Below are 25230 nucleotides of genomic sequence, written 5' to 3' on the forward strand. Positions count from 1 at the left end.
AATGATGGTGGTAAAAATAACATATTTAATGCTTTACACTGTGCCCAACACTGTCTAAATGTTTTGCAAATAATAACTCACTTAACACTCACAACAACACTATGATACAGGCATTGTCATTAGCTTGCATTTAATAGATAAAGAAATGAAAGCATACAGAGTTTAAGTAACTTGCTCAAGGTAACACGGTGGTGGAGCAAGGATTCAGACCCAAGCAGGTTGGCTCCAGAGTCCACGAATTGAAACTTGTGCCATCAAGTTCATTGTTCACATTGCCATCATCCACTGATACTATAGTGCAAACAATGGCTCCTGGATTTGTGCAATGCACAACCTGTGCTACTGTATATGGCAGCCCTGAGACCAACAGTACATAAAGTAAGAGCTCAATAAATGGGAGTCACAACTACTGCTCCTGTTATTGCTCTTCTTGAGTTCATATAATTATCATCATGGGATAATTAATAATAATAATAATAATAATTTTCAGGGAGAGAGAAGGATGTCACTTACCGATTATACATCCCATAACCTTGTGGTTGTATGATGGCGGACACAGCCACCACCAGCGCCGGGAGCCCATAGCCAAAGGCACAGAGATACCGCATCTTGATGTTTCGAGAGCTGAAGTAATTCACCACTTTCAGGTTCCTGGCCATAAGGAAGAGCATCACAGCCTCCACCAGCATCCAGAAGAAGCAAGCGAGGAAAAGGTAGTGCAGAAAGCCCGCGATGATGGCGCAGCCCACCTGCAGGGAAGAATCAGGCATGTTCAGGATCCCCTACTCCAGAGAGCAGGTTCAGCGGAAGAGGGCAAAGGAGAAGCTACTTTGATTGGAGATCCCCAAACACGGCCCCTTCATTCATTCCACAAGTACTTATTCTTCACCAAGGTGGCTCCATCATTTTGGTAGGGTAACCAATCATCCAGCTTTGCCTGGTTTTCTCAGGACATATAACTTTCAGTGCTAAAACTGGGAGAGTTTGGGGGAAAACAGATATATGATCACCCTTCTTTAGGGGATGGTTGAAGATATGGGGGAGGGGAAGGGGTCCACAAACTACAGCCATGGGTTGGCTGCCTGTTTTGTAAATAACATTTCATTGACATACAGCCACCCCCATTTATGTATTCTCTATGGCTGTTTTCACACTAAAACAGAAGAGCTGAATAGTCACAGCAGAGACCATAGTATCTGCAAAGCCAAAAATATTTATATCTGCCACTTTACAGGAAAAGTTTGCCCACCCCTGGTCACGCGATGAGAGTGAGGTGTGCTACTAGCCTTTAGTTCTCAAGGGGTCTGGAAAGCGAAACATCCCGCAATGAGAGGGGTAGTTCTGCATCAAGAATGATCACCCCACCTGAAATGTCAGTAGCGCTCCCTTTGGAAAAACCCTGAGAGCCTACTGTTTCTGGCACAGTTACTGGGGGTAAATTGGCTAAAAGTTCTTGTTCTCATGGGGCACATGGTCTCGTGGGGGAGGTAGATACACAATAAGTAAAATAACCCCAAAAATCAATATGGTTTCAAATAGGTGCTGAGAAAGGAAGCAAAATAGAGGGATAAGAAGTAGAATTTCTCAGCTGTGGATGCAACTAGAGATTATCATACTAAGTGAAGTAAGTCAGAAAGAGAAAGGCAAATACCACATGTTATCACTTATATGTGGAATCTAAAATATGGCACAAATTAACCTATCTACGAAACAGAAACAGACTCATAGACATAGAGAACAGACTTGTGGTTGCCAAGGGGGAAGGGGGGAGGAAGAGGGATGGACTAGGAGTTTGGGGTTGGTAGATACAAACTATTACAGATAGAATGGATAAACAACAAGGTCCTACTGTATAGCACAGGGAACTCTGTTGAATATACTGTGATAAACCATAATGGAAAAGAATATAAAAAAGAATGTATATATGTGTATAACTGAGTCACTTTGCAGTACAGCAGAGATTGGCACAACATTGTAAATCAACTATATTTCAATTAAAAAAAAAAGAATTTCTCCACTGTAGCATTACTGATATTTGTAACACTACTGCCAGATTATTTTCTGCTGGGGGCAGGGGGGCGGCTGTCCTGTGCATTGTAAGGTGTTTAGCAGCATCCCTGGCCTCCACCCATTAGCTGCCAGCAGCATCCCCTCCCAGGGGTGACAACTAACAACGTCTCCAGATATTGCCAGGTGTTCCCTGAATGAGGATGGAATCATCCCACGTGAGCATTAATGGCTTAAAGAGTAGTAGGAGGGACCACTACAATATATAACATGATCAGGGAAATGATTTTAAACTGAGACCTATCACAAGAAGGAGTCAACTAGGTGAGAACCTGGGGGACGAGTATTGAAAGAGGGCACAGCACATGCAAAGGTTCTGAGGTGGGAACTAGCATAGAGGGAGTTAGGTAAGGATGAGCAGAGGCAGATTTGGAGACGATGGGGCTGGATGGGGACACAGCCTGAAGGATATGAGACCTGATTGTCGGTCTTGTCTACACCGGTGAGGAAGAGAATCTTGGCCAAGAAGAGGCACACGCAGAGGTGCAAGTGGAGGTAGGTGTTGTGGTTTTGGATGGTACGACACATCAGGAAGGTGATGATGGCCACGGTGAGACACACCAAAGAGATGATCATGCCCACGTGGCTAATGATGTACAAAGTGAACTCCATCTGTCAGGAAAGAGATAACTGTTGGTCTCAGAGAAGGACAAACATACCCCGCCCCCAGGCAGGAAAACGAATTATCCAGACTCCTGGCTTGGGTATATAGAGCTTGGAGGCCTTTTCTCCCTCTGACACTCAGCGTGAACTAGATATTGTTCATCATCATCCTTTGGCATCCATCAGCACCCATTCTCACCCCTGTCCTATGCCCTGTTCCGCGAGGGCAGGATGTTTACAAATGACATTTCCCATAATCTCTTGGGGTTAAGGCCCTGAATGTCATTTAGGTTCTCCAGTGAGATGTATGCATGAAGGTTTTGAAAGGCAGGATGGAGGCAGATACCAGCTTTCTGCAGACAGGAGTGAGCTGTGGCTGGACTCCCCCTTCCGACTATCCAATCTTTAATCTTTAATTTCGTGGATGTGGGGTGAAATGACAGCTTCTATTTTTGACCTCTGGATTATGGCTGCAGAGGGGTGATCTTGAAGCCAAATGGCAGCCCCCTGACTTCAAGTCCTCCATCCCTTCCTGTGATTCTGTGAGCATCCAAGTCCCTGTATTAAATACTTTTCTGCTTGAAATACCTTGAATGGTTCCTGTTTCCTGCTCTGAACCAGGACTGATAATAGGTGTTCAGAGATGCCCCCAACTTCTGGGAGTAGCAATGACAAGTTGAGTCCTTCTCTATGCCATAATTTGTAATTAATTTTAAGTTTATTTGGGTGCTTCCTGTGTGTTAAAGATATGCCAGGCACCATCTCATGAACTCTTCTCTATGATATTGTGATGTAGCGGTTGAGATAACTGACTACAGTTTTAGCTGTTTGAGCTTGGGCAAGATGCTTAACTGCTCTGTGTCTCAGTTTCCTCATCTGTTAAAAAGAGGATACTAACAGTAACTACCTTATGGAATTGTTCTAGGAGGATTCAATGAAAATACTTAAAGTACTCACAACAGTGCAGGAAACATGTATGATATAAGTGTTAATTTTCATCATACTTTTTTCTTTTTTTTTAATGAAATGTTGGTGCTTTTTATTTTTTGTTTTTATTTTTGGTTTTTGGCTGCACCTCGTGAGATCTTAGTTCCCTGACCAGAGATTGAACCCGGGCCATGGTAGTGAAAATGCCAAGTCCTAACCAGTGGACCGCCTGGGAGCTCTCACATCATCATTTTTTACTTGTTCTCATTTGTTTATTTATTTATTTAGGCTGCATTAGGTCTTTGTTTTTGCACGTGGGCTTCTTCTAGTTGCGGTGAGTGGGGGTTACTCTTCGTTGCAGTGCGCAGGCTTCTCATTGCGGTGGCTTCTTGCTGCAGAGCGTGGCCTCCAGGCATGCGGGTTTCAGTAGTTATGGCACACGGGCTCTAGAGCACAAGCTCAGTAGTTGTGGCACACAGGCTTAGTTGCTCCGCGGCATGTAGGATCTTCCTGGACCAGGGCTCAAACCCATGTCCCCTACATTGGCAGGCGGATTCTTAACCACTCTGGCACCAGGGAAGTCCTTCTTGTTCTCATTTTTAAGGTGAAAGAACTGGGCTCAGCTCAGAGAGGTTGAGTGACTTGCCCATGGAAACACAGCTAGGAAGTGATAGAGATGGGGTTTGAAACTAGACTAGTCTTGCTCTGGATCCAATACTCTTAAGTTCTAAGCCTTACATTCCTCTAAATAACATTTAGGACCTCCCTGACAAGGAATAGAACCTCCTACCTGGTAATATAGACAAGGATACTCACCACAGCACTATTCTCTCTACCGAATCTAACCCCTCACCAAGGCTTATTTCAGGTTCCATCTCCTCCCTGACCTATCCCCAGTTCCCACTGACACAACTCTCAGTTCCTACAGCACAAATTCTTACACCATTTACAGGCAGACCTCAGAGATATTGGAGGTTCAATTCCAGACCACCACAATAAAGCAAATATTGGCAATAAAGTGAGTCACATGAATTATTATCCCCAGTGCTTATAAAAGTTATGTTTACACTACACCATATTCTACTAAGTGTACAATAGCATGTGTCAAAAAATGTACATACCTTAATTGAAAAATATTTTACTGCTAAAAAATGCTACCATCATATGAACCTTCAGTAGGTCATATTCTTTTTCCTGGTGGAAGGTTTGAAATATTGTGAGAATTACCAAAATATGATGCAGAACATGAAGTGAGCAAATGCTGCTTGAAAAATGGCGCCAGTAGACTTGCTCAATGCACACAGGGTTGCCAAAAACCTTCAATTTGTTAAAAAAAGAAAAAGTATCTGCAAAGTGCAATAAAACGAGGTATGCCTGTAGATGATTCTGTAGAAAGAGACTTCTGGACTCAGACCATCCTGGGTTCAAATCCCAACTCCACTGATTACTGGCTTCATGACTAGACTGGCTGCTGAGCTCCAGTCTCCCATCCTGCAAAATGGGTCTAAAAACACTTAAAACAAAGGGTTCAGGGCTTCCCTGGTGGTACAGTGATTAAGAATCCGCCTGCCGGGCTTCCCTGGTGGAGCAGTGGTTGACAGTCCGCCTGCTGATGCAGGGGACGCAGGTTCGTGCCCCGGTCCGGGAGGATCCCACATGCCGCGGAGCGGCTGGGCCCGTGAGCCATGGCCACTGAGCCTGCGCGTCGGGAGCCTGTGCTCCGCAACGGGAGAGGCCACAAGAGTGAGAGGCCTGCGTACCGCAAAAAAAAAAAAAAAAAAAAAAAAAGAATCCGCCTGCCAATGCAGGGGACACGGGTTCGAGCCCTGGTCCGGGAAGGTCCCACAGGCTGCAGAGTAGCTAAGTCCATGTGCCACAACTACTGAGCCTGTGCTCTAGAGCCCCCGAGCCACCACTACTGAGCCCGCGCGCCTAGAGCCCGTGCTCCGGCACAAGAGAAGCCACCGCAATGAGAAGCCCACGCACCGCAACGAAGAGTAGCCCCCGCCCGCCGCAACTAGAGGAAGCCCGTGCGCAGCAATGAAGACCCAATGCAGCCAAAAATAAATAAATAAAAATTTAAAAATAATAAGAAAATAAAAAATAAATAAAGGGTCCAGCCCATAGGAGGTGCTCAGTAAGTGGGGTCCGTGATTGTCATCGTGCCTGCACCTGTTTAGGGTCATTTATCATTTTATATATGAGCGTCATGGCTTCCCAAACAGACCATGAATTCTCTAAGGGCAGAAGTATGGCACACACCCCTTCTATCCCCCATAACCCCTTCCCACAACACCCAGTGCCATGAGAGGCATACCATGGATGTTTAGTCAATATTTTCCCATTGGATCTGGGGAGCTAGAGTACAGAGCATCAGTACTGACCGTGAGCTCCCCAGCAGCCATGATGATGGCCAAGTTCACCATTCGATTACAGCTGCAGCCAGTGTGCGTCTCAGAAACTTCAAGGATCGCACAGCCAGATGGTGTCCATCTACCTCCTTCAACATCTGTGTTCCAGGAAACGCAGATGGGACTCTCAAAATTCTGCTTTGGCTGAAAATTCAAAGGCTTTGGTTACCTGAGAATCCCTCTATTCAAGAATCCATTCAGGATTCAACTTGATCAACCTCAAGAAGATGTGGGTATGTTCTGTAGGGAAGGGAGAAAAATGCTGATATTTCAATGTGCAGTCATGAAAAGAAATGCCTTGGGTGCCAGACCTGTCTCTACCACTAACTTGGTCATAGCTAATGTAAATATCCGTGTAAATGTTCCTGCATCAACATGACTTAATCTAGCCTAAACCTTGCCCATTGATGAATGGGAAAATGACACATAGAAATAAGAGAGCTCATTTTTCTAGTGGTGGATTTGGGGAAGTGGCTTGAGTTATCAGAAATTGTGGACACTTGCTGCTTTAATGGGTCCCCATCAAATATGAGAGTTAAGCTCACTTGAGAATGGGGAATTCTCAGAATGCAGATGGGGGTCCAATGGAAACCTCTGCACAAACCTCAATGTTCTCCAGGGTGTAGGTGACTGGTTTAGAGAACCCATCTTTCTTCTCTCCTGTTATGATGCCCCCAACAATGCGAGAATTCAACTTCAACTTCCTCTGGGAGTTGGCCAAGGGCATCTGAGGGTCTTGGAAGAAGCGCTCATCCAAAACGGACTCCATACCCGCAAAGGAGACAAAAGCCACCCCGTTGATCCCTGCAATTTCCCCCAAAAGCAAAAAAAAAGGGGGGGGGAATCATTTGCTCAGTAGTTATTATAGATGACCCAGCCCATCCACACGCATACACACTTTCTTATCCCATGCATCTCTGCACCACTGGCTTGCTCTGAGAATTGAAACACCAGTGGACTTCCAGGTAGGTGAGCCTCACCAGAACCTTTAAAAAAAAAAAAAATCTCGAAGTGCTATCACCTGGAAAAAAATCTTGGCTACATTTAAAAATAAATTTGAATTTGTGTTTTTAAGGGACAATTCAACTCAGCAGTGGGAAATAAGTTCCCCTCCCACATTTATGGTTATTCTTGTTCAGTCTCTCTGGTGGGCATCCGCTTTCAGTGTTGGTGGTCTCCAGGGATCTGTCCTAGCCTGTTCCTTGTGCCCTCCAGACAGCATATAGATCAGGGAGTGATGAACAATGACCTACAAGCTAATCTGGCCATTGCCTGTTTTTTGTAAATAAAAGTTTCATTGCAACACAGCCTCACCCATTCATTTACATATTGCTTATGAATGCTTTTGCACTATGACGGGAGAGCTGAATCATTGCGACAGATTGTATTGTTCTCAAAGCCTAAAATATTTACTAACCATGCTTTACGGGAAAGGTTTGCCAATCCCTGATACAGATTAGCTCTGTCTGCTAGAAATATCGTATAAGCCACATATGCAATTTTACATTTTCCAGTAGCCACGTTTCAGAACAGTAAAAAAAAAAAAGGTCATTTTAATTGTGTATTAACTCAATACCTACAAAATATTACCATTTCAACATGTAGTCCATATAAAGAATTATTAATAAGATATTTTACATCCTTCATCTTTGGCACCAAGACTTTGAAATCCAGTATGTATGTCACCCTCACAGCCTAACCACACTTGAAATGCCAGTAACAAAACATGACCAATGGCTGCTGGATTGGACAGGAAATGTCTTGACACTCCTGTACTGTGAGATTATTTTCTTTAATTAATATTTTATTGGAGTATAGTGGATTTACCATATTGTGTTAGTTTCTGCTGTACAGCAAAGTGAACCAAACATACATATACACATATCCACTCTCTTCTAGACTCCATTCCCAGAGATTATTTATTTAATGTCTGACTTCCCTAGCAGATGGAAAACTCCCTGAGGGCATGGGCTATTTCTGCCTCTACCATCATTTTTTTTTTTTTTTGGCCACGCCTTGCGGCATGTGGGATCTTAGTTCCCCGACCAGGGACTGAACCCGTGGCCCCTGCATTGGGAGTGTGGAGCCTTAACCACTGGACCGTCAGGGAAGTCCCCCTCTACCATCATTGATTCCCTCACTTCTTGGCACAGGTCTTGGCACCTAGGAGGTGATCAATAAATATTTGCTAAAGAAATTAAAATTAAAAACAAAATAAATACATGCACCCCAATGTTCATTACAGCACTGTTGTCTACAATAGCCAAGGCACGGAAGCAACTTAAATGTCCATCGACAGATGAACGGGTAAAGAAGATGTGGTGCATATATACAATGGAATACTACTCAGCCATAAAAAAAGAATGAAATAATGCCATTTGCAGAAACATGGATGGACCTGGAGATTATCATACTAAGTGAAGTAAGTCAGACAGTGAAAGACAAATATCATATGATATTGCTTATAGGCAGAATCTAAAAAACAGTGATACAAATGAACTTATTTACAAAACAGAGACAGACTCACAGACTTAGAGAACGAACTTATGGTTACCGGGGTGGGGGGAAGGGTGGGGAGGGATAGATTGGGAGTTTGGGATTGACATGAACACGCTGCTATATTTAGAATAGATAACCAACAAGGGACTGTTAGAAAAAACTTTTTTAAGTTAAAAAAGGTTTAAAAGGTAATAAATAAATAAATAAATATTTGCTGCTTGAATGCACAATAACCACCCTCTCTGATTCTCAGGAGTGGGTCTGTACCTGTGGATTCAGATTCTTCGATTGTGGAGCACCAAATCTTCATCTTGTCCCCTTTCGCTTTCAGATTAAAGGCCTCATTTTCTTCAGTGCATCCTTTGTTGATAACTTTGGTCTCAATGTCTAAAAGGGAGAATTTACAGGAGGTCACCCAGAAAGTGGGTCTGGAATTTGGTTTCTGGCCAAGAAAGGGACGCATCCCTGGTTGCAAGAGGAAAGGGCAGACAGAACGATTGGTCATGGGAAAGATCCTGAGGCCCTTGATGAATGACAGGAGGATGGTAGCACCAAATAAATGAGAAACCCAATTGTAATTCTAGGAGTGAGCGCTCACATCCTTAGGGGATGCATCAGGGAAAGATGGGCTTGAAGTCAACAATGATGGAAAGCAGCAGAGTCATGGCCCTCTGACTACTCCAAATTTAGACAGGTTTTTCAAAGCCAAAGGAAATTGAAAGAGTCTGGAGCATGCCCAGCATAGTGGACAAGAAGGGTTCAGGTTCCACAGTCACTAACTAGGAGGCCTAGCTCCGCCACTCACCAGCTGTGTAAACTTGACCAATGACTTAACACAATGCCAGGCACTCGATAAATGGGAGATGTTGTTACAATAATTGGACTTGCTTTGCTGTACGTTCAGAGGTTGGAAACAGCTGGGGAAATGGTATATGGGAAAGCCATGCAGAATCACATTGCCAAAGTCACCCGTCTAAATCAGCCCCTAGGTGTGACCTTGACACGAAGGATATGTCCTACCTAAGTAGTCCGTCTGAATAGTCTGACTGACATTCGCTGAGGGTTTCAGAAAAGCTGCCAAAGTGGTGCTTTCCACGCTCTCCAGTAAGACTGTGGCCAGGGTAGATGTCTTCTCTTTGGTGAAGTTGGACCATGTGGATGTTTGTTCAATCACAGAGGCAAAGCTCTCAGCCGTTCTCTGCAAGGAAAGGTGTGTTTGCGCTCTCTCTCTCTCTCTCTCTCTCTCTCTTATCAATGAAACAGCAGCTGTTCCCTCTCTCATCAAGAGAATGGGTTGACAGTCTAGGATAATGAAGACTGTGAAAGGACATTCACTCAGCCTCCATTTCCTGATTCAAGAAGCCCCACTGGGAATGCAAATTGGTGTCGCCTTCATGGCATGCAGTAAGTCAGCACTTGTCATGGCATAAATTGCACATACCCTTTTGACTCAGCAATTTCCCTTCCAGGAATCCCTCCTGCAAGAAATACTTTAAAATTGTGCAAGGATCTTGTCTAATGATGTTCATTTCAGTGTGGTTTGTGATAGCAAGAATTCAGAAAACCTGAATGTCCAACTGATTGGTTAAATAAAAGATGATAAAATCAAATCATGGGATAGTATACAGCTGTTAATAAAAGAATGACTTAGTATATCTATGTATATTAACAAGCAGAAAGGTCCATGAGCTACGATTAAGTAAAGCAAATTACAGAATCACATGTTATATTATCTCCTTTTGTTTAAAAAGAACAAGTACTTTAATTTAAAATTTTGTATTTATGGTATTTATGTTTCTGGCACTAATTGAGATTTTAAAATAAATATAATTAATACTTATTATGAGCCAAGTATTAAGTGCCTTATATATACTAATTTATTTAATTTTATGAAGATACTTATGAAATAGAAGCTATTATTATTTCCATTTTGGATGAGAAAACAAAGATACATATCTAGTAGGTGACAGAACCAAGATTTGAACTTTGGCAGTCTGGTATCAGAGGTGGAATCCTTAATCACTGCTCTAAACCACTCATAGTAGGTACTCAACGTGTGCTTCAATGTGTGTGTGTGTGTGTGTGTGTGTGTGTGTGTGTGTGTGTGTTATACAAGCATTCACAAAGTAAAAAAGGTATGGAAAAATATGCATCTAAATGTTAACATTGGTTATGCCTAAGGAATAGAGTTAAGGAAAGACTAGCAATAATAATATTAATATTAATATTAATGCTGATACTGTTCCCTTGATTATTGATTGTTGTCAATAAACTGACTATAAAAATGTAAAAAATATGAAGAGAATTCACAAGCTCACAACCTAATAAATGAAGGGAAGAAATTAGTTGAAGCCAATCCAATGGTGAAGGAAATTAACTGAAATCTTAGCAGGGAAACCAATTTCTATGTATCCAAATTTGATGATAAGAAGATGAGAAGAATTTCAATAAAAACTGGATCAGAGTGAAACTTGAGAGATGTTTGGGAAAAACAGGATGCGCTGAGTTTTATAACCATATCCCAAATGAAAGGCATGAGTTTGGGGTCCCTCCCCACCGACAGAGCAGAAAAATCTCAGCTAGAATCATCCTGAAAAACTGTGGTTCTCAATTCTGTGGCTGATGAAATCTCATCAAAATCCCCTTTGACATTAAATCTATTCTTCTTAGCTAGGAAGTTTATTTTATATCCTCAGGAAAGAAAAAAAAATAGCAAGCAAGCTAAAACTCCATAGTGGTAATACTTTTGTGTTAATTTTAGAAGGTTTTGTAATCTTTGGCATAATTTGGAAATCTGTTGTTTAAAGGGCTGGAACAATTTGACACATTAGAGAAGGAGACTGGTTAACCACATGATTTCATGGCAAAAAGCAATTAGACGTGATTTTAATATGAACAATTTAAGAGAACATGGCTGTTGATACACCATATTACACATTTTTTAAAAACTCTGAATTATTATATTTATGCACGTGACTGAGTGGATTTATGAATCCCTTAAGGGCATAGTGACCTTGCCTTTTAGGTTTGTAAATCTTCCTCATTAAGTACTTAAAATCTGGGGAGAAATGAGAATATTTGTAAACATGGTAGAAAATGTTTGAGGGAATTTAAATAAATTTGTTGAAAGGGTTCATTGTTTATACAAATTTAATCTGAAAACTCTATGAATAAGTGTACATTTCATGAATAAGCATGTTATACTAATAAATTACTTTAAAATTCACCAGAATACAAATGAAAGTGTTATTCTTATTTTCATACAGATTTATAAATGAAATAACAACATCCATAAGTTACAACTTAAAGTCTTAAGAGAAACTATTTTTTTAAATCTGCAATTGTAATGACATAGTCATCCCCCTCCTAGGTATTTACCCTAGAGAAATGAAAATTCAAGTACACACACACACACACACACACACACACAGATAAATGTTTATAGTAGGTCTACTGATAATTGCCAAAAGCTGGGGTGGGGATGGAGAAATGAAGAGATCTTGGTCAAGTGGAAACAACTCCAATATCCTTCAAAGATGAGTGGATAAACAAACTGTGGTCCATCCAGAAAATGGGACACTACTCAACCATAAAAAGGAGTGAAGCACTGACACAGGCTACAATGTGGATGAAGCTTGAAAATATGGTGCTCAGTGAAAGAAGCTAGACTCAAAGGGCCACTTATTGTGTGACTCCATTTACAAAACACTCTTGAAAAGACAAAACTATAACGACAGAGAACAGATCAGGGATTCACAGGAGCTAATGGTGGAGGGAGTGAATATCTGACTATAAAGAGGAAGCCCAGGGCTTCCCTGGCAGTCCAGTGGTTAAGACTCTGTACTTCCACTGCAGGGGGCATGGGTTCGATCCCTGGTCAAGGAACTAAGATCCCGCATGCCCCGCTACACAGCCAAAACGTTCAAAAAAAAAAAAAAAAGAGGAAGCCCAGTGGAGTTGGTGGGGGTAGGGGGAGGAGAGGAGGGTCAGGGGAGAGGGATGGAACTGTTCTGTTGTCTGACTGTGGTGGTAGTTACACAAACCTACTCAGGTAATAAAACTCACAAAACTGTACAGAAAAGGGCAATATTCCTGCATGTTAATTTTTCAGACCTTACAACTGGAGTAGATTAAACGTTAACTCACAACCCATTCATGATAAAGAGGATTTTGTGCACCCGAAGTGTGCCCTCAATATGTTTGAAACTCGAAACATGATTATGAAGACTTCTTTGTTACCTTCAGAGAGACGACGGTGGTTTTGTTTTTACAGACATCATCCAGAATGCTGAGGGTGGCATTCATCAGTGCACAAAAGGAAACCTGTATCCCAGAGGGAAGAGCATTTGTGAGCATCGATCAAGTGTGCAATGTACAAACTGGGCCATCCAGCCCACCACATGGGATGGTCCTGAATTCCTGAGGTGTCACAAGTCTCTAGAATTCTCAGGGAGATAAAAACTCACCTTTTGATCAGAATGGGAATCATAGCATCTTTCTCTTCCATAAATAAGAAAAGAAAACATCAACCAACAGCAAAACTATTGAGTGGGGTGAAAAGACCAGTGGTCTAAGTGGAATATAATTCAGCCATGAAAAGGACTGAAGCACTGACACAGCCACAACACTGATGGACCTTGAAAGCACGATGCTTAGTGAGAGAAGCCAGACACAAAATGATACATAGTGTGTGATTCCATTTATATGAAATATCCAGAATAGGTAAATCAATGGAGATAGAAATTAGATTACTGTTTATTGGGGGCTGATGCCAGGGAGGGAATACAGAGTAACTGTCAATGGTACATAGGGTTCTTTCTGGGGGTGATGAAAATGTTTTGGAGATAGAGGTGATGGTTGCACACCATTGTGAGTGTACTAAATGTCTCTGAATTGTACACTTTAAAATGGTGAATTTTATGTGTATTTCACAATTAAAAAAAACAACAGTGAACCAAAGTGCATGGGAATTCCAAAGCTAATTTACAAACTCATATTTAATATAGTGACATCAATACCTGAAGATGCTTCTGGAGTCTTTACTTACTAGAATGACTTCATTAGAGAATCAAGACATCCAAATTCCTCTGCCTGGCCTGGAGGCTGTGTATCACCCATCCCATATCACACAGATGCAGCACATACACCTTCACTAATAGTGAGACTCCAATACCATTTCTTCTTTTAGTAAACAAATCCCCAAGTTTTAGATAGACAAATGTCCTTCCTTTCCAGCTGTCCTTGAAGCTATGTGTAAGCAAAAGTGATACTGGGTCATACTCTTAAAGGGAAGGACTGTGTCTTTCACTTCCCATTCTCTTCTGCCCACAGCTGGAATGCAGACTTGATGTCAGGAGCTGGAGCAGCCATTCTGGACTAAAATGAGGGAGACTTGTGTTGGTGATGGCAGAGTATTATGAAGCCATCAGGTCAGCTCTCAGCAGCTTATACTCAGACTGTTACAAAGAGATAAATAAATTTATATCTGGTCTAGGCCACCGTATTTTTTGACTTTGTTAAAGCTGCAAAACAACATTCTACCTAAGTGCCTTCTGGGAAAACTTCAAGAACTAAGAACCTTCAAAAATACTTACATATTCAGGCTCCACTGCTGCTCCCACTTGGCACAGCTGGACCCACTCATTGTTGGGTAACACATCTTCTTTACACTTGAAGGGAACCCCTAAGAAGAAAAAACAAAAACAACCAAATCAAACTTAACCACAGCAAGGTATGATTAAAAGGCAAGTCTGATTCCTTCACCCTCTGCTTAAATCCATCCATTGTCATATTATACAACAGTGGAAATGAACAAACTACAGCTACATGCTACGTCAGCCACTCTGAGAAGCATGATAGTAGGTGAAAAAAGCTAATCAGAAAAGACTATACATAATATGATACCAGTGTTATAAAACTCCAAAGCAAACCAAACTAAGCAAGGAATGTTTAGAGGGGGAATATTTTAAGTAGGGGAATTACAAAGTTCCATGTGGTTCCCTCTGGGGAGGGGTCAGGGATACGGAGTAAGGAAGAAGCATGTAGGAAACGCAATGGCATTGATGATGTTCTAGTTCTTATGCTACCAAGGGCCTCAGATATACTCATCTTATTATTATACTTCATTGCCTCCATATAAGTTATCTATACTTTTAATATATCATATAATCCATAATTTAAAAAATATAAACCTTTCAAACTTCCCCATGGATTGATGCTTCAAAAATAATTTATTAAATGAGTGATTAATGAATGATTAAATGAACAGAAAAAGAGAGAATATGTGGACGAGGTTAAAAAAGAAGAGGGTACAGAGGTTGGGAAAAGTGAGGATTCTACAACCAAAGCAAGACACAGATTCCATTGCCAAGACATGCAAGGAGATTATTACTTTTGCAACTGAAGTTGCCATATTTCCAGGAGACTTCTGGATTGGGATGAAAGCCCACCATGCAGCCACAGCTGTAGGAGCCCAGGGTATTGGTGCAGACAGAATTTGGGCCACAGGGTGATGGATCCTGGAGGCATTCGTCAATATCTGCGGAGAACTCAAGAATATCCAACAACTCAGAGGAGTAAGGAGATACTTCTTTCCAGGGATGTCCAGCAAACCCTCCGCTCACCTATGCAGTCCACTTTTGGGTCCATGGAGTTGAACTCTCCATTGCTTGGTGCAAAGCCAAGGTGGCAGGTACAAAAGTAGCTCCCGGGGGTGTTGGTGCATGTCGCATTGAAAAGGCACTTATCAAGGCACTCATCAATATCTGTGGAGTAGAGAATGGCCATGAGGCAGAGTGGGCCACCAAGCCAACAAAAATCATGCTTTGCCTTCCAAAGCAGAAACTGGTCGCTGAAACATGGCATCCCAACCAGGAACTACATTTCCCAGAACCCTCTGCATCTAGGTGGGATCATGTGATTAGCTTTCACTTATGGGAACATGACATATGTCACTTCTGGGCCAAGATGGTTAAGAAGTGGGTGTGCCTTTTCTCTCTTTCCCCACCGCTGGCTGGAACCAGGAATTCTAATGCCCTAAGGGATAGAAGAACCAAGAGATACAAGGAGACTGGACACCTATATCACCTTGTGGAGGAAAGCTGCCCTTTGGCCAAGTATATCCATATTGGATTCATATGAGAGTAAGAAATTTCTATTATGTTGAGCTAGTGGTTCTCAACTGAGGGAGATTTGCCCCTCTGGGGACCTTGGGCAATGTCTGGAGACATTTTTGTTGGTCGCTGGGATCCAATGGATCGAGGCAAAAGATCCTGTAATGCACAGGACAGTCCCCCAGAACAAAGAGCTATCCAGCCCCAAAAGTCAATAGTACCAAAGTTGAGGAACCCTGACCTAACTAATCTCCCTCAGAGGGTTTCTGAGCCAGCTGCCATGATCTGAGGAAGCCCAAGCAGCCATGAGGAAAAGTTCATAAGGAAAACTGAAGGGCCAACTAAGCTTCCAGCCAGAGACCAGTACCAACTACCAGTCATGTAAGCAAGGTCATTTTGGACCTGCCAATCATCCTAGTGCCCCAGAAACACCATATGGTCAACCCACAGAATCATGGGCAAGAACAATTGATTGTTGATATAAGCCACTACATTTCAGGGTAGTTTGACATCCACTGAGAAGTCCCCCAAATGGCTGGAAGAGTTACCTGTACACTTGAAGGCCTCAGGTTTCTCGGGGCTCCACAAATTAGGTGAAAAGAACCCTGGCAGGCAGGAGCAACTGTATTTTCCCAGGATGTTGGTGCAGATGGAACTGGGACCACAAAGTGTCGAGTTCCTGGAACATTCATCCACATCTAAGCAGAAAATCAAAAGGATGAAGGAGGCTGAGGCTACAGCAGCAGTTCATAGCCCTACCACTGACCTAAAGCCAATGGGTTTCCCCAGCTCCTCTGGGCTCACCTTCTTAAACACATTTGCATCACTATGAAAAGGAAACATTTAGAGGCATGTGTATGACCCATGCAAATCTTCTGATGAGGCTCCCCACAGCTCAGGATAGAATCCATACTCCTCATTAGAACATATAAGACCCTAAGAGTCTGTTCCCAGCTGAGCTCATCCTTTCCTTCTAATCCCTTCATAATTCATGATCTGGATTCATCGATTACCTGTAGTTTCACAAAGGCTCATCCTCTCTCGCCTGTGTCCCCTCAGCCTCAAACTCATTGATGAATCTCAATTCCTCTCCAAGAAATCACTATATCAGAGTGGAGGGGTAGAGAGCATGGACATCTTGAGTTCAAAGCCTGGCTCTGCCCCCTTATAATCTGCATGTTACTGGGTGCTGTGGAGTGAATTACGTCACCTCCCCCCAAATTCATATGTTGAAGCCCTACCCCCCAGTGGGATGGTATTTGGATGTGGAAAATAATTAGGTTTAGATGAGGTCATGAAGGTGGGATCCTCATGAGAGAGAAGGAGAAGAAACACAAGAGCTCTCTCTGCCCTGGGAGAGCACAGCAAGAAGGCAGCTGTGTACAAGCCAGGAAGAGATCTGTTTCCAGAACCCTAACATGCTAACACCTTGATCTTGGACTTCCAACCTCCAAAACTGTGAGATAATAAATTTCTGTTGTTTAAGCCCCCCAATCTCTGGTACTTTGTTATGGCAGCCTGAGCTGACTAATACACTGGACAAGAGAATTCATCTCCGTGTGTCTCCGTTTCCTCATCTGTGAAATGGAAGTAATCATAGAACCCACCCCACAGTGTTGTTCAGAAGATTACATAAGGTGATACATTATCTTTAAACACTCAGAACAGAACCTGGGACAGAGCAAGTACTATGTTAAGTATTCATTAACTAAAATAAAAACTTAATGGCAAACGTGTTGAGCTTTCTTTGTGGCAGGCAATGAGGAAGATCCTTTACATTCATCCACTCAACAAATGCTCACAGCAGCCCTGTGAGGTGTGAACTAATATTTCCATTTTTCAGAGGAGGAAACTGAGGCTTCAAAATTGTGCAAAGTCACATAGCTTGTGAAAGGCAGACCTGGGATTTAAATTCAGGTTCTGTCTGGCTCTGGAATTTTTACATGACAGCTTTCCAGGCTGTCTTGAGTCTCAGAGACTGGAAACTTGGTGATTAACTTGATATCTGTCCTGCACAAGCCCACCCTGAGTTACCAGCAGGGGTAGCCTCATTCAGAGGCAGCAGATCATGGTGGCTGAGGTATGAAGTCACACTAGGCATAGTTCTACCATGACTCTCTTATTTCCTTTCTATTTGACCTTGGGAGAGGTGATTCCACCACAATGGAGGCTCAGTTTCCTCATCTATAATATGGGTATAAAGTATCACTGATAGCATCAGGTTGTTGGGCACATATGAATGAGCACACATATGGAAGAGCTTAGTGCCTTGGCTGGGATCCTGCCTTCAGGACTGTGTACCTGCTGTTCCCCCCTCCTGGAACACCCTTCCCCAGATAACCTGTATCTCACTCCCTTCAGGTCTTTTCCCAAATGTTAACTTCTCAGCATGGCCTTTCCCTACCACGCTATTAAAACTACAACTTCATCCTCTAGTATTCCCTACCCACCTGTCCTGCCTTCTTTGTCTTCATCTCCTTTAACTATCCCTGACACACAATATGTCCATGAACGTATTTTGTTTGTTCCCTATCTCTCCCCACACTGGATGATAAGTTCCATGAGAACAAGTGTTTTTGCCTGTATTACACACTGCTGTATCCTCCATCCCTAGAATAGTGCTTGGCATGTAGTAGGTGTTCAGGAAGTGTTTGTTGAATGAAAGCATGAATGAATGAATGATTATTGGCTTCAGCTTTGCAGATGAGGGCTTTGAATTCAGCTGAGACCCACCTCAAATCCTCCCCCACCACTGCTGTCTTTGCAAACAGATTGGACTTGATTCCCCAAGAGACCCATGAACCTACCTTCACAAGTCTCTCCCAGGCCCTGGAAACTCATCTTTCCCCTGCTGGATTCAAATCCTGGGTTGCAGGCACAAGAGTAGCTTCCAAGACTGTTGTGGCAAGTTGAATGCTCTGGGCAAGTTCTAGGATCAGCACATTCGTCCACATCTGGTGAGTGGAAATGGAAACCCTGGTCAAGGTGGAGGAAGCAGTGAGGACAGGAGACTGCAATCAGGAGAGTCACTCCACCTGTCCTCCACCCGATGCTCCCCAATACCCAGACTTTCCCCTTCTCTCTAACGTCCTTGCAGTTAAGCATGGTCTTGAGAATAATGCTGGCCAACCGTATGCAAGCAAAAGGGTGGCAAATAGTTTCAAGCCACAACGATCATAGATTGCAGAAATGGCTGTCATCCTTTACTCCTCTCTGTGTCTACAACTTGGGATGAGGTTTGTGCCGTACCATGTGACATTGCCACTCCTCTCTTTAAGATGTGGAGTTTGTTTCCCCAGCCCTTGACTGTAGCTGGCTCTATGACTTGCATTGGTCAATAAATATGGCAGAAGCAATGTGATGCCAGTTCCAAACTTAGACCTTGAGAAACTTACTTGCTTCTGCTCACACTTTGGACCCCTTGCCTCTGCCATATGAACAAACCCCAGGTTAATTTTAAAAAAAAGACAAAGTGCAAGAGAGTTAGATCATCCCAGATGAGCCCCAGATATGTGAGACCGCCCAGCCAAGATCAGCAAAGCTGAACCGCAGCTGTCCACAAACACATGAACAAGCCCAGGGGAGACCCAAAGAACTGACCAGAAGAGCCCAACCTAGACTGCCAACATGTGGAATCCAGAACTAAACAAATGATGGTTGTTTTAACCACCAACTTCTGGGGTGATTTGTTACTCAGCAATAGCTAACTGCTACAAATAGATCAGAAAAGTCAGAGATGACTTCAAATATCTCTAACTCCAAGCCAAGGGGGTATGTTGAGGGCTTGATCACTCCATGCCTTGCTTGATAGAGTCACCCTCCCCTTAAATAAATAATAATGCTGCAGCAGACTCAGGAAGATGGAGCCCTTGTCTCTTGGTGAGAATATTCTGGCTGCAGTGCAAAGGATAGATTCAAGGGATCAACACTAGAAGAAGGGAGAGACTAGTGAGGAGGCTGTTGCAATAATGATGAAACCTAAACCAAGGATGGAAAAGAGTGAAGAGATTCAAGACATATTTAGCAGGCATTTTGCCCAATGACATGATGACTGATTTAATATGGAAGGGGAGGGAGGATCAAGAATAACTCTCAGGTCTTCATTCAAATACCTTTCAGGGAAAAGTTTTGAAGTTTGGGTCTGAGCTCTCCCCAGGACAGAGTTTATCTCAGTGCTACTGACACTTCAGACCAGATCATTCTTGGCTGTGGGGAGGCTGTTGTGTGCATTGGAGGATGTTTAGCAGGGTCTCTGGTCTCTACCCACCAGTTGACAGTAACACAAACCACCCGCCTCCACCACCAGTTGTGACAACCAAAAATGTCTCCAGACATTGTCAATATCTCCCCCCCACACAGGGTGGTGAGTGAATCACTCTAAGGATAGAGCTCCCGTTACTCTCAAGTACTGCCTGACCCACTGCTTAACTCATAGTAGACCCTCAACGGGAGTTCAAATTCACGTTCTTCTACTTAATAGCTGTGTATTCTTGGACAAATGACTTTACCTCTCTGAGCCTCGACTGGATTATTTCTAAAATGAGGATCATAATCCCTACCACATAGGATCACTATATGAAGTTCTTAATTAATCGAGTAGGTAAAGAAGATCAGGTTCTCTATACCTTCACAGGTGGAGTTTCTAGAGGTGAATCCAACTTGGCAGCTGCATCTGTAGCTTCCCAAAGAGTTGGTACACTCAGAGTGCTCTGGGCAGACCCCACTGTAGAGGCATTCATTAATGTCTGAGGAGCAGTGGAGGACATTGGGGAGACCAAAGATTAGGTGTCTATGGTTAGAAACACAGTACCCAACTCAACAGGAGCTGTCCACCAAAGACCCATGCTTGGGAGCCTGAGCACATTACCTGTACAGGTGAAATGACCTGGCTTTCCTGGGTTCCAGTTATTTCCAGTGGGAGAAGAGAAACCAGGCAAACAGTTGCACTTATACCTCCCCGGCAGGTTTCTGCAGATTGAGTTAGGACCACATGGTGGGTGGCTTTGAGAACATTCATCTATATCTGGAGAGAAAAAGAGTCAGAGTGTTACAAATTTTCTTCATCTTGTGAAACAGTTTGTATTTTCCAAAGTTGGTTGAAACAATGTCTTCCATCCCATATGCCCTTAATTCAATGCCCTTTCATTGGTATTCCTTCCATCAAGCCCTGGGGTCTATATTTCCTCCCCTTGAATCAGACCATGCTAGTGACTATGGTGGTGGTGACACTAGGTCCTAAATATACCATGCAAGTCATAAAAATGTCACACACTTCCACCTTGTTCTCTTGAGAAGCTCATGCTTGACTCAGCCGCCACACTGTGAGGAAGCTCAACCAGCCATGAAAAAGCAGCCCACGTGGAGAAGAACTAAGACCTCCAGCCCACAGCCCTGGCAGAGCAGCCAGCCAACAGCCAACACCAGCTTGCCAGCCTTCTGAGTGAGCCCCATGCAAATTGGATCCTCTAGCCCCCAGTTTAGCCGACTCAACTAACAATGTGTAGAACAAAGTCAAGTCATCCTCAGCAAACTCAGTCCAAATGGAAGATTCATTCATGAGCAAAATAAATGATTGCTGGTGTTTTAATACACAAAGTTTGCTGCTCTCCAGCAGTAGATAACCAGAACAGTTTCCAAACCCTCCTCTAGGAGTTTACTCATTGAAGCACCCATAGAATTGTGCAGTCACGGTACCATGGGGTGGTCCTCCCCTAATCGCCTTCAGCCCTACTCTGTCAAGTCACCCTAAATAAACACTTACGATGCACTTGTCATGCAAATAGAACATAAAGGCAAGTACCCTATAGCTCCCTCCCAGCAAACTGTGTCTCTCCTAGAGAGAAATCTGTACCTGCCAATATATATCAAGATAAGATCACAGGAATGTTCGTTCCAGCTTTAAGTAATGAAACATTAGAAAGACCTAGTGTCCATCCATTTCAGGGTGATTAGGTCTGGAGTTGACATAAAGAATAAGGTATCATCGTCCTTCATTTGATAAATATCTATCAAATATTCACAATGTGTTAGGTACCACAGGTCAAAGACATAGAGCGGACAAGATCCTTGCTGTAGTAGCCACCATTTTGTAGATGGGGAATGTTGCTCTCACCCCTTATTTAAAAACAAGGGACCAACAAGACTACTGTGCTTACTGAATAACCCATGAACTGTAGCCTAAAGGTTTTAAAAAGTATGTTTGTACAGATGACCAATGAAATGATGCTCAACATCACTAATTATTTGAGAAATGCAAACCAAAACTACAATGAGGTATCACTTCACACCAGTCAGAATGGCCATCATTAATAAGTCTACAAATAACAAAGGCTGGAGAGGGTGTGGAGAAAAGGGAACCCTCTTACATTGTTGGTGGGAATGTAAATCGCTGCTGCCACTATGGAGAACAGTATGGCAGTTCCTCTTAAAAACTAAAAATAAAGTTGCCATATGATCCAACAATTCCACTCCTGGGCATATATCCAGACAAAACCATAATTTGAAAAGATACATGCACCCCAATATTCATAGCAGCACTATTTACAATAGCCAAGTCATGGAGGGAACCAAAATGTCCATAAACAGATGAATGGATAAAGAAGATGTGGTCCATATGTACAATGGAATATTACTCAGCCATGACAATGAATGAAATAATGCCATTTTCAGCAACGTGGATGTACCTAGAGATTAATATACTATGTGAAGTCAGACAGAGAAAGACAAATACCGTATGATACCACTTGTATGTGGAATCTAAAATATGACACAAATGAATTTATTTCCAAGCCAAAAATAGACTCCCAGGCATAGAGAACAGACTTGTCATTGCCAAGGGAGTGGAGGGGAGGATGGAATGTGAGTTTGGGGTTAGCAGATGCAAAGTATTGCACATAGGATGGATAAACAACAAGGTCCTACTGTACAGCACAGGGAGCTATATTCAATATCCTGTAATAAACCATAATGGAAAAGAATCTGAAAATATATATATATACACACACACACATATACACAGACACACATATACATATATATATATATAACTGAATCATTTTGCTGTACAGCAGAAACTAACACAACATTGTAAATCAACTATACTTCAATAAAAAATAATTTTTAAAAAAAGTATGTTTGGGCCTCCCTGGGAACTATAATAATACAAATCAGTTATCTTATTCAGAGCTCAGCAAATGATTTACAGCCCATAAGTCAAATCCAGCCTGCTACCTGTTTGTGTAAATAAAGTTTTATTAGAACACAGCCCCACTCATTTATTTATGTATCATCTAGGGCTGCTTTTGCACTACACCTGGAGTACTAAGTAGTCAAGAGAGATCATTCAGCCAGCAACCTCTAAAATATTTACTATCTGGCCCCTTACAGAAAAAGTTTGCAGACCCCTGCAAACTATGTCAGAGGCATAGTCGGGCCTTTACAGTCAAGAGGAGAGTTTGGGTCTAAATACAAGGAATACAAACCAAAAACTTAGCTTATTCTGGGAATTATTTTAGTTTCTATTATTTATGTTGATAGTAGCTCTTGAGACTGTACATGTGCCTAGCACACTGCATACACTACTGCATATAATCTCAAATATCCTTTAATGTAGTTACTCTTATACTCCCATTTTACAGATGGAAATAGTGAGCCTTAGAGAGATTAAATACAATTTCCCAATGCTTCACAACTGGACTGTGGCAAATAGGTAAGTGGTTGAGAGATCGCTGTTACACTCAAAAAGACCTGGGTTTGAATTCCAGTTTGACTGATCCTAAAGAAGTCATTTCAGTTCTCCAAGCCTCGGTCTTCTCATCTGTACGGTGGAGATCATCACAACGACTACACTTGACATAATGTGCAAATACACATAAAGCCCTTCACACAGGGCCTGGCACTCAGTACATGCAGAAATTCTTGTGATTTGCATGGAGAGGCGACCAGAAGGAAATCAGTGGTTATTTCTGTATATTGACAAATAGCATAATTTTGTTTCTTTTTATTCTAGCACTTGTCTCTAATCATTGGAGGTTTTTGTGACCAGGAACAGAAAGAAAGGTGGCAGGGGAGGGAAGGAGGGAGGAAGGAAGGAAGGAAGGGATTAAGAAAAAAAGGAAAGAGAAAGAAAGAAAGGAAGGAAGGAAGGAAGAAAGAAAGAAAGAAAGAAAGAAAGAAAGGTAGAGACAGGGAGGGAAGGAGGGAGGAAATAACGCTTGGGAATAAAGAAAAAGTACCTACATCTGCTGCCCAACCAGCTTCCACCTGATTTTCCAACCAAATGTTAGAGGATTTTGAGGGGGCATGAACTCACCTTTGCATTCCACTTGTGGGTCCCTGAACTTTGTCAGTCCATTGCTGGACAGGAAGCCTTTTTTGCAAGTACAGTAGTAACTTGTTGAAGTGTTGGTGCAGGTTGCGTACGCCGGACACGTGGTGGTATCTGCACACCCCTTCATACCTAGGCAATGGAGAAGAAAGGATTTGGGTTAAAGCACCGAGTGGGGCTGCAAGGGAAGCCAGAGCAAGAGAAGGAAGCTTACTGTTATGGGTTGAATTGTGTCCCCTCTCCCCAGAATGTTGAAGTTATTGAAGTCCTAAACGCTGGTCCCTGAGAATGTGAACTTATTTGGAAATAGACTCTTTGTAAATGTAATTAAGACCTAAATTAAGATGAGATTATGCTGGAGCAGAGTGGTCCTTTAATCTGATATGATGGGTGTCCTTCTAAGAACAAGAGGCGAGGCACAGAGACAGGGAGAACAGCACGTGATGATGGAGGCAGAGATCAGAAGGATGCATCTACAAGCCAAGGACCACCAAGCATGACCAGCAACACCAGAAGCTAGGAGAGCTTGGAATAGATTGTCCCCTACAGCCTTGAGAGAAAGCACCTTGATTTCAGACTTCTGGCCTCCAGAACTGTGAGAGGATACATTTCTGTTGTTTTAAGCCACCTGGTTTGTGGTAATTTCAGCAGCCCTGGGAAACTGATACAGCTACCAAGGGAGCTCAGTGAAGGACCTTATAGACCCCAGACCCTTGCTTCTCCAAGTGTGGTCCATGGACCAGCAACAGCAGCATCGACTGGGAGTTTGATGGACATGCAAAATATCAGGCCCCGCCACCAACCTACTAAATCACAATCTGCATCTGAGCAAGATTCTCAGGTGATTTGTGTGCATATGAAAGTATGAGAAGCGCTGTCCTGGATATTTGCTACTCCAAGTGGAGTCCACAGACCAGTAGCATCTGCCTCATCTGGGATCCCCAAGAGATCTTGGGAAATCAGATGCTGATTCGGGTCTCGGGATGGACCTAAGATTCTGCATTTTTTTGTTGTTGTTGTTTGTTTGTTTTTTTTGCGGTACGCGGGCCTCTCACTGCCGTGGCCTCTCCCGTTGCAGAGCACAGGCTCCGGACACGCAGGTTCAGCGGCCATGGCTCACGGGCCCAGCCGCTCCGTGGCATGTGGGATCTTCCTGGACCGGGGCACGAACCCGTGTCCCCTGCATCAGCAGGCGGACTCTCAACCACTGTGTCACCAGGGAAGCCCAAGTTTCTTCATTTTTAACAAGTCCCTGAATGAGCCTCAGAGCTCTAGACAGAAGAGT

General features: G+C 42.8%; 1 protein-coding gene across 2 annotated transcripts in view; it reads right to left on the reverse strand.

The window, feature by feature from the left end:
- Positions 1 to 25230, reverse strand: part of ADGRE1 (adhesion G protein-coupled receptor E1) — a 48787-nt gene that overhangs the window by 13447 nt on the left and 10110 nt on the right. Inside the window, exons 3-17 of one of the 2 annotated variants that reach the window (XM_081234031.1) lie at positions 23931 to 24077; positions 20487 to 20642; positions 20245 to 20364; positions 18427 to 18573; positions 16168 to 16317; positions 15131 to 15271; positions 14899 to 15045; positions 14102 to 14190; positions 12747 to 12830; positions 9528 to 9705; positions 8775 to 8894; positions 6613 to 6812; positions 5982 to 6152; positions 2485 to 2679; positions 514 to 749 (exon numbers count right to left, since the gene is read on the reverse strand). In XM_081234031.1, coding sequence (XP_081090157.1) covers positions 514 to 749; positions 2485 to 2679; positions 5982 to 6152; positions 6613 to 6812; positions 8775 to 8894; positions 9528 to 9705; positions 12747 to 12830; positions 14102 to 14190; positions 14899 to 15045; positions 15131 to 15271; positions 16168 to 16317; positions 18427 to 18573; positions 20245 to 20364; positions 20487 to 20642; positions 23931 to 24077 — 2281 coding nt within the window. Of the gene's footprint in view, positions 1 to 513; positions 750 to 2484; positions 2680 to 5981; positions 6153 to 6612; positions 6813 to 8774; positions 8895 to 9527; positions 9706 to 12746; positions 12831 to 14101; positions 14191 to 14898; positions 15046 to 15130; positions 15272 to 16167; positions 16318 to 18426; positions 18596 to 20244; positions 20365 to 20486; positions 20643 to 23930; positions 24078 to 25230 lie in introns of those variants that run through there. The other variant, XM_081234030.1, reaches the window with a different exon arrangement.

Source organism: Mesoplodon bidens (assembly GCF_964165515.1).
Source record: "Mesoplodon bidens genome assembly, chromosome: 4".
Classification (NCBI taxonomy): Eukaryota; Metazoa; Chordata; class Mammalia; order Artiodactyla; family Ziphiidae; genus Mesoplodon; species Mesoplodon bidens.